This window comes from Prosopis cineraria, unplaced genomic scaffold (assembly GCF_029017545.1).
Source record: "Prosopis cineraria cultivar Desert tree isolate PC_DT_omini unplaced genomic scaffold, ASM2901754v1 PC4, whole genome shotgun sequence".
In the NCBI taxonomy this organism is placed as follows: Eukaryota; Viridiplantae; Streptophyta; class Magnoliopsida; order Fabales; family Fabaceae; genus Prosopis; species Prosopis cineraria.
In genome coordinates, this window is record NW_026555335.1 from 42,876,550 (window position 1) to 42,892,529 (window position 15,980).

Consider the following 15,980-nt stretch of genomic DNA (forward strand, 5'->3'; position numbering starts at 1 on the left):
TCAACCTCCCGTACTAAAGGTAGATTCTGAAGACATAGTAGAGACAGGTAAAGCCAAAACATCACGTGCAATCAAACTTAAGACTTTATACTTGAAAGCGTTCACTTTCCACCAAGCTAAAACATCAAATTTTAGATCACGAGAAGCAACTAACTTAGCACGAAAATATTCACCCACCTCTAAATTTTTTTCCTCTTGGCGTTCAGTGCTTGCAATTGTATAAAATTGTCTTATTGTTTCATCATCCATGACTACCAAGACATCATCATCGAGAATTGACACTTGATTCCCCCCAATATTGTTATCTCCATGCTCTGCTCTTGCTTGAGTTTGAGAAGCTTCACCATCAGAGGCATCCTTTGAATATTCCTCATATAAGCTATGCAAGACATCCATGACATTTTTTGTGACTAGCTCACGTTGCATGGGCTCATAATACATATTTTTCAAAGCAACTTGGACATATTTAAATTTATATTCAGGGTCTAATATCACTGCTATCACCAACAACAGATTCATGTTATCTGCCTTACCCCAATACTTATCCAACTTACTTTGCATCCGTCTCACCATGTCACCCAATAGAGCACTAGAATTAGTTGCACTTTTCTTAAGCTTGGTTTGCATTGCAACTATTTGCTGAAAACATGTGTTGGATGTCACCAAATTTGATGCAGAAAATTTTAAAGTCATGGAGTAAAACAGCTTCAAGAAGACTATAAACTCCTTTGCAACACCCCAATCATATGGACTAGGAGGTTTTTCTTCAACTTTCTTTTTGAAGTATTTATTATAATCTTTATCCTCTTCCTCCATTCGATCAAAAACCTTAATGAACTTCACAGTATTTTCCAACATAATGTATGTTGAATTCTACCTAACAACATAAACAAAGCTTGATTAATATTAAAAAAATAAACATTAATTAACAATTCATAACAATAATTAAAATTACCTAGTGGGATAATCCATACTAAGCAAACTTTTTGAATCAATTATTTGCTTTCCCATGAGCTCCTTGAATCTATACAGCCTTACTAGAGAAGATCTAACAAACTTTATCGCATGCCGAATGAGTTCAATGGACTTATTCATTTCCTTCAATCCTTCAGAAACAATCAAATTTAAAATGTGAGTAGCACACCACATATGCATATACTCTCCATCACACACAAGGCCATTTCATTCCCTCAAATGTTTTTTTAAATATGCAATTGCAGTGTCATTGGAAGAAACATTGTCAACTGTAATGGTAAATACTTTGTCAATACCCTAACTAAATAAGCATCCCTCAATTTCCTTCCTAATTGTATCTCCTTTGTGATTTTCAATCACAGAAAAATTCAAAATTCATTTTTGTAATGTCCAATTCTCATCAATCCAGTGAGCAGTCAAGCACATATAGTTGGCATTTTGGATTGAAGTCCAACAATCTGTGGTAAGGGACACACGGACTTTAGATTTCTTAAAATATTTCTTTAAATGTCTTGCTTCTTCAAGATGTAGCTTGTAACAATCCTTAGGAACTGTCTATCGTGAAGGGATTTGAAATCTAAGCTCAAGTCCATGCAATAGATCTTTAAAATCCTCTCCTTCCACAACTCTAAACGGTATCTCATCTTTTATGATAAATTTTGCAAGATCCTTCTTGCACCACTCTTGATTGAACAATTATGTTGACATTGTTTAGCTAAAAGTAATAGAGAATAAAGACTGTGTTGTCTTGTTGGCTTTGTTTGGATTCTTTGGGCACTTTTCAAAATGCCACCAAAGTGCTTTAGTCCCGATGCTTCTCTTTTGTTTGCTCAAGTGGTATCCTTGTAAAATGCTTCCAAGCTTTAGATCTTTGCTTCTTCCTTTTCCTAACCGGTTCTTGTTTTTGTCCCTCATTATTTATGGCATTCTCTACTCGAGTAGTAGGACTGGGTGATGTTGCAGTAGCTCTAGTTTCAACATCACCTTCTTCCACATTTGCTTTAAGGGTTAGGATGTTGCTCATCTTTTTAAATTCTAAAAACAATTATAACATCAATAGAAAAAATTAGGAAGGCACAATTATTCCAATCAATCATGCAATCCCTTAAGGTTATAATATAAACAAAATCATATAATTTCATTCAGGCATAATATGGGTCAGGCAATGTACTTATGCGTATAAACTAAAAATTTAATCAGGGCACCATTTAATCAGAATATCAGATAATTTAATCAAAATAAACAAAAAATTAATATATATCATCATACTCAATTGTCTTTCATGCACATTGCACAAGTCACAATCACAGCAATTAGAGATAATCAGCCTAAAAAATAACTATACTTATACTGATACAATCACCAAAATCCAGATCAGAGGTAGAATCGAAGAATTATCACTACAATTATAGAGTTAAAACTTAACTTACCTGGTCTTCCTTGGCTTATCAGGCAGAGATGGATGAGCATAATAAACTGATGAAGTAGAAACGAGGGCGGTGTTAGGAAAGATGGGATCGACTTTGAGTAGGAGTGGGTCTGAGCAAGAGTCAAAGCTAAGCACGAGTAGCTATGAGCCATGAGCCTGAGTGAGCGCTGCCGGTGTGAGGGTGAATGAATAGTGTGAACTGCTTGATCAGGAGTCTATGGCTCTGTGACTGAGTATGAGTCAGTGGCTATGTGAACTGTGAGGCACTATTGGCTACCGCACTGTCACTGAGAATCTGAGATTGCAACTTGCGAGGGAGCGAGCAAAGAGAAAGCCAGTGCGAGTGACTAACAATAGCAGCGAGCAACAGATGTAGAGGCCATTTTTAGATGCAAGTGAGCAAAGAGCCGAGGTGAGGAGGCTTTAAAGTTCAGAGTCTTTAGGTGCAATTCAGAGTGAGCGAGTATGCATCTCTGCAAGATAAGATTTGAAGATTGCAACCGAGGGAGAAAGAGAAGCTGAGACGGTGAGAACTGAGAACTGAGAAGCGTCCGAGAGGGACGAGTCACGAGGGTTTCTTTTTTGCCTTTTTTCTTTTGATTTAAGAGGGAAAATCACGCAAGTTTAGGCATTTATACTTTAGCCTTAGGTCTGCCTACAGTTGCACTTTCTGACCTCTGTCTCTGCTCTCTAGAGTCTGACGACTGGACCAAATTTTTTTTTAAATTTAAAACAGGACGGGACGGGTAGCCCGGTGGCTAACCTGTAGCCCGTCCCGCCCATTTACAAAAAAAATGGGCTAGCCTATTTTTTTAACCCCGCCCGTTTTTTTCTTTATTAAATGGGTTCAAACCCGCCCGTTTTCAACGGGTTCAGGCGGGTCCCACGGGTTGCAGGTTGTCTGCTCACCCCTAATGATGATAGTTTAATTTAATTTTTAATTTTAATTTATTTTTTTTTGTTTTTTGATTAATTCTTTTAATTAGTTATTTACTTTAGCTATTGTTAAATATTTTGGTTAATTATTTTTAATTAGTTTTTATATAATTGCTTGCTAGGGAATGCTGTTAATGGCTGTTTAATGCCTTAGGTTATTGCATGTAATCAAATTATTGTTGTTGTTGACATTGTTTAAGCATATAAAATTGTGTATTTTTTGCTTCTAAAATTTTTAGAAGTTCAATTTCTAAGGGAGATTTTGCCAAATTTTTTTAATTTCATTCTTTTCCTTAAATTGTTTCAAATTTAATTGTTACTAATATTGATTGTTGCTGAGAGCATTGTTAGTAACTTCATAAAGCCTTAGGTTGTTGCAAGCAATCATTTATTTGGTATAAAATCATGATTTTCTCTTGTAAAATTTTGTACAAGGCCGTGGGAGGTTTAGTTTTTAAGGAAGACTCTGCCAAAATTTTTTTAAACTTTATTATTTTCCCTAAATTACTCAACTCTTAGGTGAATTAAGAATTTAGATTTTTAAAACAGTTTGAAGGTGGTAACCCATTCGTTCTAAATATTCTTCTTTAGGTAGTAACATATAGATTGTTTTTGGATAAATACTAGACAAATGAGTGATGAGTATGATAATGAGAGGAAAGAGTTTTTGGACTTTGCTAAGAACAAAGCTATTTCCAATAGTGAGACGTTCTATTGTCCTAGTGTAAATTGCTTGAATGAGAGAAGACTAGGTGTTGTCAAAATTAGAGAACATTTGATTTGTGATAGAATTTGCAAAAATTATATGGTATGAATTTGGCATGGAGAACGATTGAAAAATTATAATAGTATGTTTCATATGTGAAAGTTGATAACATTGATAATGAAGCAGATATAAATGATGATCGATTAGGGGACATGATTGTGATGTTGGGGAAGAAGCCTTTGAGCGAGAACTCATGTATGATAACTCGTACGCTGATGCGGAGAAGACCTTATACTTAGGGTGCACCAATTTTAATCTATTGTTTAGGATGTCAAAATTGGTTACCTTGAAGGCAAGAGGTAGGTGAAGTGACAAGAATTTTATATGATTGCTAGAGTTGCTTCAATAAATATTTATGAAAAGCAATGTTCTACTAGATTATTACTGTAATGCTAAGAAGATCTTATGACTAATAGGTATGAAGTATAAAAAGATACACGGATGTCCTAATTATTTCTTATTATACAAAAAAAAAGCTCGAAGGGGAGGAGAAGTGTCCAAAATGTGAGGCATCATGATATCAAAGGAGGGAGCTCTTGCAAAGGCAATATGATATCTTTCAATTATACCAAGATTCAAATAGTTGTTTGTAAATATAAATGATGTGAAGAACTTAAAGTGGCATGCAGAAGATATCAAATGAAAAACACTGACATCTAGTCGATTCTACTCAATGGAAGAAAATTAATCAATTATTTCTTGAACTTGGCAATGAGCTAGGTTTGGATTATCTACCGATGGAATGAATCCTTACAGTAATCTTAGCAATATATATAATTCATTGCTTATTCTTTTAGTGATTTACAATCTATCACTCTAGCTGTGTATGAAACAAAAGTATATAATGTTTTTTTAATTGAAACAGGACAACAATATACTTTTAATTATAATAATAAAATGAATTATATGTTATTTGATTAAGAGTTAATGAGCATTCTAAATCTTAAAATATAACATCATGGACTTTAAATTTTTGAAATGTGCAAAAACTTTCTTTAACTTTTAAATTTTGTATGCCTAAAACCTCACTTTTAAGTTAGAGAAAATAACTATTACTTTTGTAATTGTGAGCCTAGTCACACACTGATATGGCTCTTATCTTGGCTCTTAAAAATAATGGCTATTTTTTTCTACTTTAACGGCAGGGTTTCAATTGCTTGAAATTTAAAAATTAATGGGAGTTTTTATATATTTTAGGAGTTCAGGGTTTATGATATTATTCGTGCAATGATTTAGGATCTAAAATACCCATTAACTCTTTAATTAATTACAAACAAAACAGTTATTTACTGAAAATCTACATTTGTTAGAATCTTGATCCTTTCAAGAATTAGGCATATGATCTTTGATCCTTCAATAAATTATATTTTGACTACTTAGAATAAAATATTAAATTACCAATGAGCACATAACTCAATTAATAAGAAGTTGTGCTAGCTTAACTAATGGTTTTCAGTTCGAGTCTTAAGTATGTAGCTATATTAAATACTTGTTGGAAGAGCTTTGTTGCTAATATGGTCCTAATAATGGATAATTATATCAAAAAAATATTAAAATAATAAAACAACAAAATGCAAATAAAATAAATTTGATCTAAACGACATAAAATAAGGATAGATTCCATTGTATAAAAATATTTTTTTTATCATCCATTTAATTTCTAGGATAGCAATTGAAATTTGAAAATTCTATAGCTTTTCTAATGTGATTTTTTATTCATAAGGCTTGAAATATAATTAATTAATTTATGATGTTTTAAAATATGAATAAAAGTACTTTGATTCATTGTAAGTTGAGTTAAATATAAATATTTTTAATTTCATCAAAAAGCTTAATCAATTATATCAGCTGAAATTAAAAATTACAAATAATGGTCGTTTACACTAATATTTGCTTGGCAAAATTTCACAACCGCATAGGTAGAACGTGCATTTATGTAAACATAAATTTTCAATCATCCGTTTAAAACTAATCCCTTTTACCCTTTTCATTTAGGATGACGTATAAACCAGGTTTATAATGTATTTATTATTTATTTTTCTTTTACTCTTTTAGTTTTTATACAACCAAAGCAGCTCTATTTTTTAAATAATAAAAACTTGTGATTTTTTTAATTTTAATTTTATTATTCTTGGGCCTTCTCCTGCGCTCCCCGGGCTCTTGCAGTGAGCTCTCGCGCAGAACGTCGGTTAGTTTCTTTCTCTTTCTTTCTTTCTTTTTTTAAATTGATTTATTCTCTACTCGATTTACTGTCACTAAAAATGAACTGATCACCATTTCCATTGGCCTTTCGTGAACAAAGCCAACTGTTTTTCTGATTCCTGCTTCTTCAATTCCTTGTCCAAAGAAAATGCGTGAACTGGATCATTACATGGTGTGCACCATGAAGGTTAAGAAGGGCGTAGAGTGATATCTCTATGAAAAAAAATCTTTTTCTCGTTCTTTTGTGGGTTGCAAAACCAACCCAATCCATATTATGGGTCTTTCTGAATCCTTGATTCGGTGGTGAATTGTGGACGCAATCGGTGAAAAATGCGACGACGGGCGGCCGAGTATCGGCGCCCGGTTCGACGGAGGTTTTCATGTTGGATCTGGTTGCTTCTTGGCTTGTTCTGTGTAGCAGGCTTTGTCTTGTTTATTGTACAACACAATCACCATGAAGATCGGGTCGAGCTTGCCTTTCTGGTAAGAAAAACAGAGGAGCCGCATGTTTCTTGTTCCCCCCCTACATACATGTTTCTTTTATTGCGCCCGTTATTTAGTTAATAGACAAAGCATTTTTAAATATCAGAACCACTGGCTGTTTGAATTGGTTTCATAGTTTTTGTGTGACGTTGAAAAGGTGTTGTTGGTTTTTCAGGGTTCCTCCTTACGTAGTCTTCAAATCTTATTCATTCATACACAAAGTTCTATGAATAGCTTTTTCTATTAATTAATTGATTAATTGATCGGAATCGTTTGATAAGTGTTAACCGTATTAACTTCTAACAATTAGCTCGTGTTTGACGCTTCCCATTATGAAATTGGTGTATGAGGAGTCCTAGTTACGTCAGCATTTCAAATCAGTAGAATCTGAATGCTCTTGAAATGATAGAATTGACTTTGGCTACTATCTGCCGCTTAGCTGTAGTGTTCTGTTTTATAATGCAGTTACATTTTAGTATTAAGTGCGTTTTGCTTTCAATGAGGATCGAGTGTAATCAAGAATCTGAATCATTTGCACTTTCCATTGCTTTACATCCAGAAGTCTCATATTTGCAGACTGAAATTAGTCAGTAGCTCATATTGTTTCTTCTTCTTGCTTTCCTTCTTATATCTAGACTGTATGGAATATGCGACTGTGCTTATGGTCTTTGTTGTATGTGAGGAATCAAAGGTAGTTATTGATTAATGATGTTAAACATAAGCTTCTTTTATTTATTTAGTAAACTTTTCAATTTTGAGTTTATGATCATAACTTCTTTACTTTCATGTATCTCTACTTCAGCACATGATCTTCCGTTAATCTTTAAACGGATTTTTTTGTAATTTCTTGGAGACTAATCCATGGCTAATCAAATCAAGATGGAACGGGTTGTGTGATATTTCTCTGGTCCCAATTTGAGTCAGCTTCTGTTCCTCTACTGGGTCAGAGGTGGTTGCAGCCAACAATACAATATTAGCTTTGATCCATGACATCATCTCTAACAAAGAACTGAAATTTCAGATAAATAAATTTAGATTTAGTTCTTTGTTTCATAGAATAACTGACATGATGAAATGCAATGGAATTTGAGGATTTTGTGCATGCATATATGATCAAATGGTAAGCCAAATTTAAATTTTATCAGATGATGGAACAACTTTTTGTTGTTTTCTCTTTTAATCAAGTTTAGTTTAGTGTTGATGGATCTTCTTGTCACTGTGATGTATTTTGGGCACAAGGCTGATGCCCAGGCAATGGTCCAGTACTTTGAGCGGCGACTCAAGTTTTTCTCTAGCCATAAGACATGTTGCTGCGGAAAAAAAGAATAGGACTTGTATTTCAATTAATTACATTTTCCCTTCCCTTTTGGTGGATGATTTTTGTTTTATGGACATCATGGTGTGTTTTCCTTTGTACTATCTTTGAACTGTTGGCATTGCGTTTTTTGATCTTTTGATTGTACAATCTTTTGTTTTATTGCAAATGATATTCCTCTTAAATTCTGAACTGTCTCCTTGAAATATGCTTAGTTATTCTATGATTCTATCACTGTGTGACATGCGAGAAGGCAGAAAACCCCCTGGATTTTTTTTTAATTATTGTTTGAATATTTTCTCTGTTTATATGTTATTTGAAATTTTGGAACAAAGTACACTTTTCTTGTTACTAGCCAGCTTATTTATTGGTCAATTTTCCATGTAATTGAGTGTAATGCTGGGTCAACTTACTAGTAATTTTGGTACTCTTAGTCTCTGGCGTTTGTGTTTGTAATTTGTACCAAAAGAGAAGAAAAAGAAAGCTTTTGATTAAATCACCAAGCTTTTACTATATGAATGTGTTGTGCATAAGGATAGGAAACAACTTTATTGTTGGGGGCCTTTAAAGGGAAAGAGATTGAACTAATATTTTTGGTAGAATTCATTTAGTCACTATGACTACTATGATAAACAGGCCCCACGTATCACCATTGCCAACTGTTAAACCTGCATGACTCTGACACCACCCAGTCCACAGGAATTTTTATGCATTAGGTCATTGATACTTCCAAATAGAATCGTGCCATCTTTTCTTCATGCCAACAGAACTTCTAGTCTGTTTCAACAGCAATAACTTATTTTCAATCTATTATTGATTTAATTGTGTCCTGTTAATGACATTTCTTATGTATAACATATTCATTTGATCTGTTCCGGAAATCTAGTTAAATTGTTTGTGTAGCAAAGGTGATCCGTGTTTCAACGTTGTGTTGCAGCTATGAAGTTATCCTGTTTGTTATTTTCATTGTTGCAAGCATTATGGTATTCCTGCTGTTGTTAATTTCTTTGGAATCATTTAGTAAGATCCATAAAATGTCATAAATGATATCATGTACTTATGGAAGTTTTTTCATGAATATGGAGCTCATCATTCAAATTCTTCTATTGCATATACATGTTATAGGAAAAGGTTTATATGCCAAGGTGTCCTGCTAATATTATAAAAGTTGAGTGATTGGTCACTTGAAGCAGAAAGAATGAAATGTTAACATGACTGGGTGGCCTTAACAATTATGGAATGGATAAGGGGAGGAAGGATTTGGTCAATGGTGATGTCTTCCGAGATGGCTGTGGAAAGTCACCTAAATAGCTTTTGAATAAAAGACGAGGACCTTTGACATTTGATGCATCTTTACATTCCATTTTTACATATGCAACTGTAGCTGTTGATATTCTGTCATGGACATAGATGTTACAGTCGTGTTTTGTAGTCCAAATAACTGAATAACTCATAGTCTTAACTAAATGATATAACTCATTGTATTTAACTGCTTTCTTCTTGGCAATTCTGAGCACTAAGCGACATTCCTTTGCAATTTCAGGAGAGAGATGAAATAACGGAACCCACTGATAAGGATAGTTTGAATTTTACAGAAGAAATATCAAGTGTAACCTCATTTTCACGGCAGCTAGCAGAACAAATGATTTTGGCCAAGGCTTATGTGATAATTTCCAAAGAGCACAATAACCTTCACCTAGCCTGGGAGCTTAGCTCAAAGATAAGAAGTTGTCAGCTTTTGCTTTCTAAAGCTGCCATGACAGGAAAGCCCATTTCATTTGAGCAAGCAGAGCCAATTATAAAAAGCCTGTCTTCTCTGATTTTCAAGGCACAAGATATTCATTATGATGTTGCAACCACAATAATGACAATGAAGTCGCGTATTCAATTTCTTGAAGACCGAGCACATTCAGCAACAGTCCAAGGCAACTTTTTTAGCCAAGTAGTAGCTGAAGGACTACCCAAGAGCCTTCATTGCCTACACGTCAAACTTATGACAGATTGGGTCAAAATGCCATCCCTACATGAACTTGCAGATCAGAAGAGAAAATCTCCACATCTAACGGACAACAATCTCTATCATTTCTGCATATTTTCAGATAATGTGCTTGCTACTTCTGTAGTTGTGAATTCCACAGTCTTGAATGCTGACCATCCAAAACAGTTGGTCTTTCACATTGTTACTAATGGCGTCAATTATGGAGCAATGCAAGCATGGTTCCTAATTAATGACTTTAGAGGGGCCACCATAGAAGTGCAGAATGTTGAGAATTTTCATTGGTTAAATGAATCTTATTCTCCAGTTGTCAAGCAACTCCTCAATGCAGATTCACGAGCCTTCTATTTTGGAGCATATAAAGATTTAGATGTTGAAGCAAAACTGCATAATCCTAAGTATTTGTCATTACTGAATCATCTTCGGTTCTACATCCCTGAGATATATCCACAGCTTGAGAAGGTTCTATTCCTGGATGATGATGTTGTTGTCCAGCAGGATCTGACCCTTCTTTTCTCATTGGATCTGCATGGGAATGTGAATGGTGCAGTGGAAACTTGTCTTGAAGTATTTCATCGTTTTTACAAGTATCTCAACTTCTCAAATCCGATCATAAGCTCAAAATATGATCCTCAGGCGTGTGGGTGGGCTTTTGGTATGAACGTTTTTGACTTGGTTGCCTGGAGGAAAGCAGACGTGACTGCAAGATATCATTATTGGCAAGAGCAGAATGCTGATGGGTCACTTTGGAATCTGGGCACTCTACCTCCTGGTCTTCTAAGTTTTTATGGTCTGACAGAGATAATTGACAGGAGATGGCATGTTTTAGGATTGGGGAACGACGTAAATATTGATCATCGCCTGATAGAAAGTGCAGCAGTCATTCACTTCAATGGGAACATGAAGCCTTGGCTGAAGTTGGCTGTTAGCAAGTACAAGCTGCTGTGGGATCGGTACATAAATCAAAGTCACCCTTATCTCCAAGATTGTGCCACAGGTTGAAATGCACTATCTGATAGTTGAAGAACTGTGCAATCTCTATATTTTCTTGGTTTTTTTTTTTTTAACACCTCGGTTACATGGTTGCCTCAGTGTAGTGTCAGAAGTACACGATCTTGATTTTTCTAGGAGTTTCCTTTTCTTTTTTTCTTTTCTTTTTTTTTTTTTGTGGCTTTCACCTTTTCAGTCAGAGCCACAATATCCCAAAAGAAGGAAAAATGATGCTTCTATACTAGAAAGTTCAAACATGCTAGGTTAAGAGACGTGGGAGATTTTTATTATTATTTTTTTTCTCTTTTTGGGAGTTATCTTCCCCTTCTGCATGCTGCAGAATTCTTTAGTAATTCTTATAATTTTTCAGCACCTTCAAATTGTAATGTAATTGAGCGGAAACAATTTTTTCATTTGCCATCTCTTGCATGTTATAATGCAATTTTTTCATTTGGAATTGAATATATTGGTCCGTATATTGATACAAGAAGAGTGTTTCTGGACATTCTGTTTGGAAACAGACATGAGAATATTTACTTTTTGGACGAGGAAGTGCCCAAATTTTTAATTGATATCAAAGTATAGTTGCCTTCACTTTTCTATTCTTAAATTGAGTATATGAATTCTGCGCTTCAGTTTTATGCAATCAGGGAAAGGATGAAAGTACTTTACTAACGAGGAGGGAGAGGGAGAGGGGAATAAGTACCATTAAAATAAAACAATCCCAGAGGGTGATTTTGGGGAAACTGGTATAAAATCTTAGTCCGTACTTATCTCTCTACAATCCCAAGCATGTCGATGGCGCCTCAGCTTATAGTTTTCAAATGCCATGACCAGGTCAGAGGCACTTTAGCCGATAGTTTTCAAGTATCATATTCTTATTAATCATTATTCTGAGAGCATTTTTGTCATTTCGAACTTTCCTTTTATTTTTTCAGGCTTTCCACTTTTCTCTATAAAAGGAACAAAAGTGATACTATTGCAACACTGGGAATGGTGACATGTCTTCATCCTAAACAACGGATTATTCGAGCCTTTAACTGTGACACAGATCGGCAAAACAATTATAGATGGCTGACATGTTTTGCTTACGAGATAACGATAAACAGAGTAAAAAATACAGTTTTCCACAGCCAGGAAAGCAGAATCCTTCAAATCACTCAATTTAGGCCAGAAGACCAAATAGCAATATCTGAATAGCCATCTTCAGAAGCACATGCTCGGAACATGCCCGTAGTGTTGTAAGAGATAGCAATTTCCCCTTTTGCAGACACAGCAACCAAGCCAACAGTGCCTTTTGGGGTCCGTTCATCAACAACACATTTAGCAGCTTCTTCAAGAGATAGGCCTTTGAACTCCATCAGGGCTGCCACATCTCTTGCAACAGTTCCGCGTATTATTGACTCCCCTTTACCTGTGGCAGAAACTGCACAGAGCTCATTAGCATATGTCCCGGCTCCGATGAGTGGTGTGTCACCGATTCTACCAACCATTTTGTTCACTAGTCCACCAGTAGAAGTTGCAGAAGCCAGATTCCCATGACTGTCAACAGCCACACACCCAACTGTTCCTAATTGACTATCACCATTAGCCATTGGTGTTTCCTTCTTAGCATCAATTTTTTGGACTGGTTGAGTGTAATCGATCTGTATATTTGAGTCATAAGTAATGTTAACATCTTAGGGACAGATAATTTCAGATTATTGATGGAACATAAATATCACATGCTTTAAGCAATAGTCAGCATCAGCCTACTCTTAGAAACAGGCAAAACTGAATACCTGAACCCTATTTGCTTCCCGTGCCTGCTCTAGTCTTTCAATGTTTTCCGCAGTGATAAAGTGGCTTGAATCTATAGTCTCAACACCCTGTAAAACACAATTGCCTTTGAAGATAAAATACATATTGCGATTATTCAGTTTAAATCAAAATTGACTCTACTGCGACTTTCGTGGTGGCTAATATTATGGTGATGCTGTTCTAGTGGCGAGGGAGAGAGCACTAGGAGCGAAGACTGCATTTATCTATTGGTTTTTCACGACTATTCCCGCAACACCAGTTTGGTGTGGGATTGATATTGCTTGAGGTTTGTAGCTGGTCACTTCCACAAGTGTTTATAGCATCTTTCATCCACCTTTGGGTTCAAGTGGTAAGGCTTCAAGCGTGTTTTACCACTTGAACAACTCCTTTGCGGTTTGGATAATAGTCATGGGTATTAAGTAGAGCTCGATGAAGGACCAGATTCCTACTGCGAAACTAACTTATGACACCAATGGTCAAAACAAGATTTCTAAGTAGAGATACTTGCATAATCAAGGTGTGCACATTTAGTTTCTGCATTCAACCAATAGAAGCCATGCAACGAACTTCAATTGCATAGAACGTCCCCAGTCTGAAATTTCAAACCAGCTCATAATTGGTCCAGCGTGCAAACAGCACATACGCGACATAGTGGACCAAGTTATCTAAAGTTACATTGGTGTTAGCAAGATTCCACTTGCAGAAATTCTTAATTGCATAATTGGAGTTATATCATCGTCACACGTTGCTGTTTGAATTCATTTTAATTATATGTTAGTAATGTTACTCTATTTCGCAGGGAACTAGCACAAACAGTTAAAAATCAGTGTATAATCCTGAGAGAGGTGAAGTCAATAGAGTCTGCTCAAAAAAGGGAACAAACGGCAAAAAAGAAAAGAAGAAGAAATCAATGAATGGAGGCTTAAATTAAACATACATAAAAAGACTCCCAAGGAAATCATGTAATAAAACCGCACACTCACTTGTTCTTTAGCAAATTCCTCTGCTCCATCAAACGCTAGATATATATGAGGTGTCTTCTCCATGACCAATCGAGCTAAAGATATTGCATTGACAACCGTATTGAGCCCAGAAACAGCTCCACATTTCTTAGTATTGCCTTCCATAATTGAAGCTTCCATTTCAACCGTGCCTTTTGTTGTCAGCACAGATCCCCTGCCCGCATTAAAATGTGGACAGTTCTCCAATTCACGAACCTAAACAGAGAAAATTTGAGGCAGATCATGTTACAGAGTGAGAAGGGACGGAGGACAATGTCACGCTCATTGAAAATAAAAAATTCAATTGCAGCACCACACAGGCAATATTCAAACGTCGAATTAGAACCCAGAAACACAGATCTGCCCCTCTTTTCCCATGAATTGTCTCAGGATTTGTAAAATCCTGTTATAAAACTGACTTTGGAATTGTTCTCTATTCACACACTCATGGAGACCGAGAGAGAATCAATTTATCTTACTTCCAGGTGACCAGTCACAGAAAGTGGTCTCAAGTTCACATCTCCGTTGATATAATATATTCTTCTCTTTATCTAATGGCACATTCTTCGTAATTTTTAGCTCTGGTCGTATTCTAATTCGTAGTAACACGAAAGTGTTTTTTAAGGCATCATATGTGAAGCGAAAGTGATCGAGCATACTCTATGACATCGTCATTCTGACTCATGAGGTTTCTCAAAACGAATAAAGTCCTCTCAAGCTTTAAATAATTAGACCTTAATTGAGGATATACGATAAACACATGCATTTGGAGTAAAAATACATTAGTGTCCTAATCATAACAGAATCATTCGTAAGCAATGCTAGATCAAATTACGACAAGAGATAGATAGAGGGGGCGGGTTCTGGATCTTACCACAAGCTCGACCACGTCTAGGGGAGGCATTTTGGATTTTAGAGCTTCGACACCGATCTGAAGGCAGCGCCGGAGGGCTTCCTCGCGCGGCTGACGGCGTTCTGGTGGCAAGGAGAGAGGAATGTCGCCGGCACCACCATGAAGAGCAACGGCCCAACCCATGTACCCTCGGCTGCGCGCAACGCCCTGAAACTGGGATGAATTGTCGTGTAGCACAAGCCTGTAAAAGGCTAAAGGAGGGGCTTGCGTAACTGAAGCGACAAGATCAGTGAACGGATATTTTTAAGAAATGCACGCGGATTCCCAATTATTCCGGGTGTTGATTCATAATAAAAGGACAAAGCACAAATGTGGGAAACAATGAATGTGGCGTCAGGTGAAGCGGACAGTGGAGGCCACCGAGGTCGCATCTATGACTACCTTCATCACCGTGTGATCAAGTTGATTTGATTCACGGCATCGATGGCGTACATTGGATTTCTTCTGCACTTGAACCAGAAAGTTAGGTCGTAATGACGTAACGTTACCAATAAATTACTCACGCGTTCTGCTTCTGAGATGATAGATTAGATACTCTTGACTTGTAGTGTATAAACTCTTCGGCCTTGTAGAAATGCATGCAGCGCTAAATTTCAAAGAGAATCACAATCGGAGTAAAAGTAAATTAGAGTGATATTGGTATTAATGACTTCCCATGGTTTCTGTGTTTGTGGCCTGTTGATTTGACCCACATGGAGATGGACACCGTCTCCTCCCACTGTCACTGTCACTTTTCTGTTTGTGGTTTTATACTGATTCCGGTCCCACACTCCCACTTCCACGATTATGCTTGCGTTCCACAGATTTCTCATTACCTTTTTTCAACATTTTATCATTCATGTCCTTGGTTTTCATGTTTGGCCAATCATTTTTTTTTTTTCAAAGACCCCGTACGTGGCATAGCATGGGGCCTGACAGTTTTGAATAATGTTTTTTTAGGCAAATAAAATCACCTTCCTCAAATAGGATTTAACCTCGGCTATGGTGGCCCTTTTCATTAAATCGCCACAAGAATTATTCTCATTCTTAACCTCTTATCTGTGACCAATAAATATTAACTTTGTTCTCATCAAAATGATTTTTTAATTTAAACCTCAAAAAATAATTACAAATCTCTTCTGTTAATCTATTGCAATGTTTTATTATACAGTTCATAACTCGTCAATATTATAAA

General features: G+C 36.0%; 3 protein-coding genes across 3 annotated transcripts; 1 reads left to right on the forward strand and 2 right to left on the reverse strand.

Moving 5' to 3' along the window:
- On the reverse strand, nucleotides 1–858 carry LOC129309032 (zinc finger BED domain-containing protein RICESLEEPER 2-like). The gene has a single exon (XM_054950377.1). The coding sequence runs from the start codon at nucleotides 856–858 to the stop codon at nucleotides 1–3; it is 858 nt and encodes a 285-aa protein (XP_054806352.1).
- Nucleotides 859–6,272: 5,414 nt separating this feature from the next.
- On the forward strand, nucleotides 6,273–11,512 carry LOC129308567 (hexosyltransferase GAUT11-like). Its single transcript, XM_054949763.1, has 2 exons — nucleotides 6,273–6,791; nucleotides 9,650–11,512. The coding sequence occupies exons 1-2, from the start codon at nucleotides 6,639–6,641 to the stop codon at nucleotides 11,102–11,104; spliced, it is 1,608 nt and encodes a 535-aa protein (XP_054805738.1). The 5' UTR covers nucleotides 6,273–6,638; the 3' UTR covers nucleotides 11,105–11,512.
- Nucleotides 11,513–12,098: 586 nt separating this feature from the next.
- Nucleotides 12,099–15,408, reverse strand: LOC129308568 (isoaspartyl peptidase/L-asparaginase). Its single transcript, XM_054949764.1, has 4 exons — nucleotides 14,768–15,408; nucleotides 13,876–14,109; nucleotides 12,874–12,960; nucleotides 12,099–12,738 (listed from the first exon to the last, which is right to left on the reverse strand). The coding sequence occupies exons 1-4, from the start codon at nucleotides 14,927–14,929 to the stop codon at nucleotides 12,253–12,255; spliced, it is 969 nt and encodes a 322-aa protein (XP_054805739.1). The 5' UTR covers nucleotides 14,930–15,408; the 3' UTR covers nucleotides 12,099–12,252.
- Between the last annotated feature and the right edge of the window lie 572 nt (nucleotides 15,409–15,980).

Coding starts and splice junctions, on each gene's coding strand:
- LOC129309032 (XM_054950377.1), bottom strand. CDS start 858: ATGTTGGAAAATACTGTGAAGTTCATTAAGGTTTTTGATCGAATGGAG.
- LOC129308567 (XM_054949763.1), top strand. CDS start 6,639: ATGCGACGACGGGCGGCCGAGTATCGGCGCCCGGTTCGACGGAGGTTT. Junction 6,792..9,649: donor GGGTCGAGCTTGCCTTTCTG/GTAAGAAAAACA, acceptor TTGCAATTTCAG/GAGAGAGATGAAATAACGGA.
- LOC129308568 (XM_054949764.1), bottom strand. CDS start 14,929: ATGGGTTGGGCCGTTGCTCTTCATGGTGGTGCCGGCGACATTCCTCTC. Junction 14,110..14,767: donor TAGACGTGGTCGAGCTTGTG/GTAAGATCCAGA, acceptor TTCTCTGTTTAG/GTTCGTGAATTGGAGAACTG. Junction 12,961..13,875: donor AGGAATTTGCTAAAGAACAA/GTGAGTGTGCGG, acceptor TGTGTTTTACAG/GGTGTTGAGACTATAGATTC.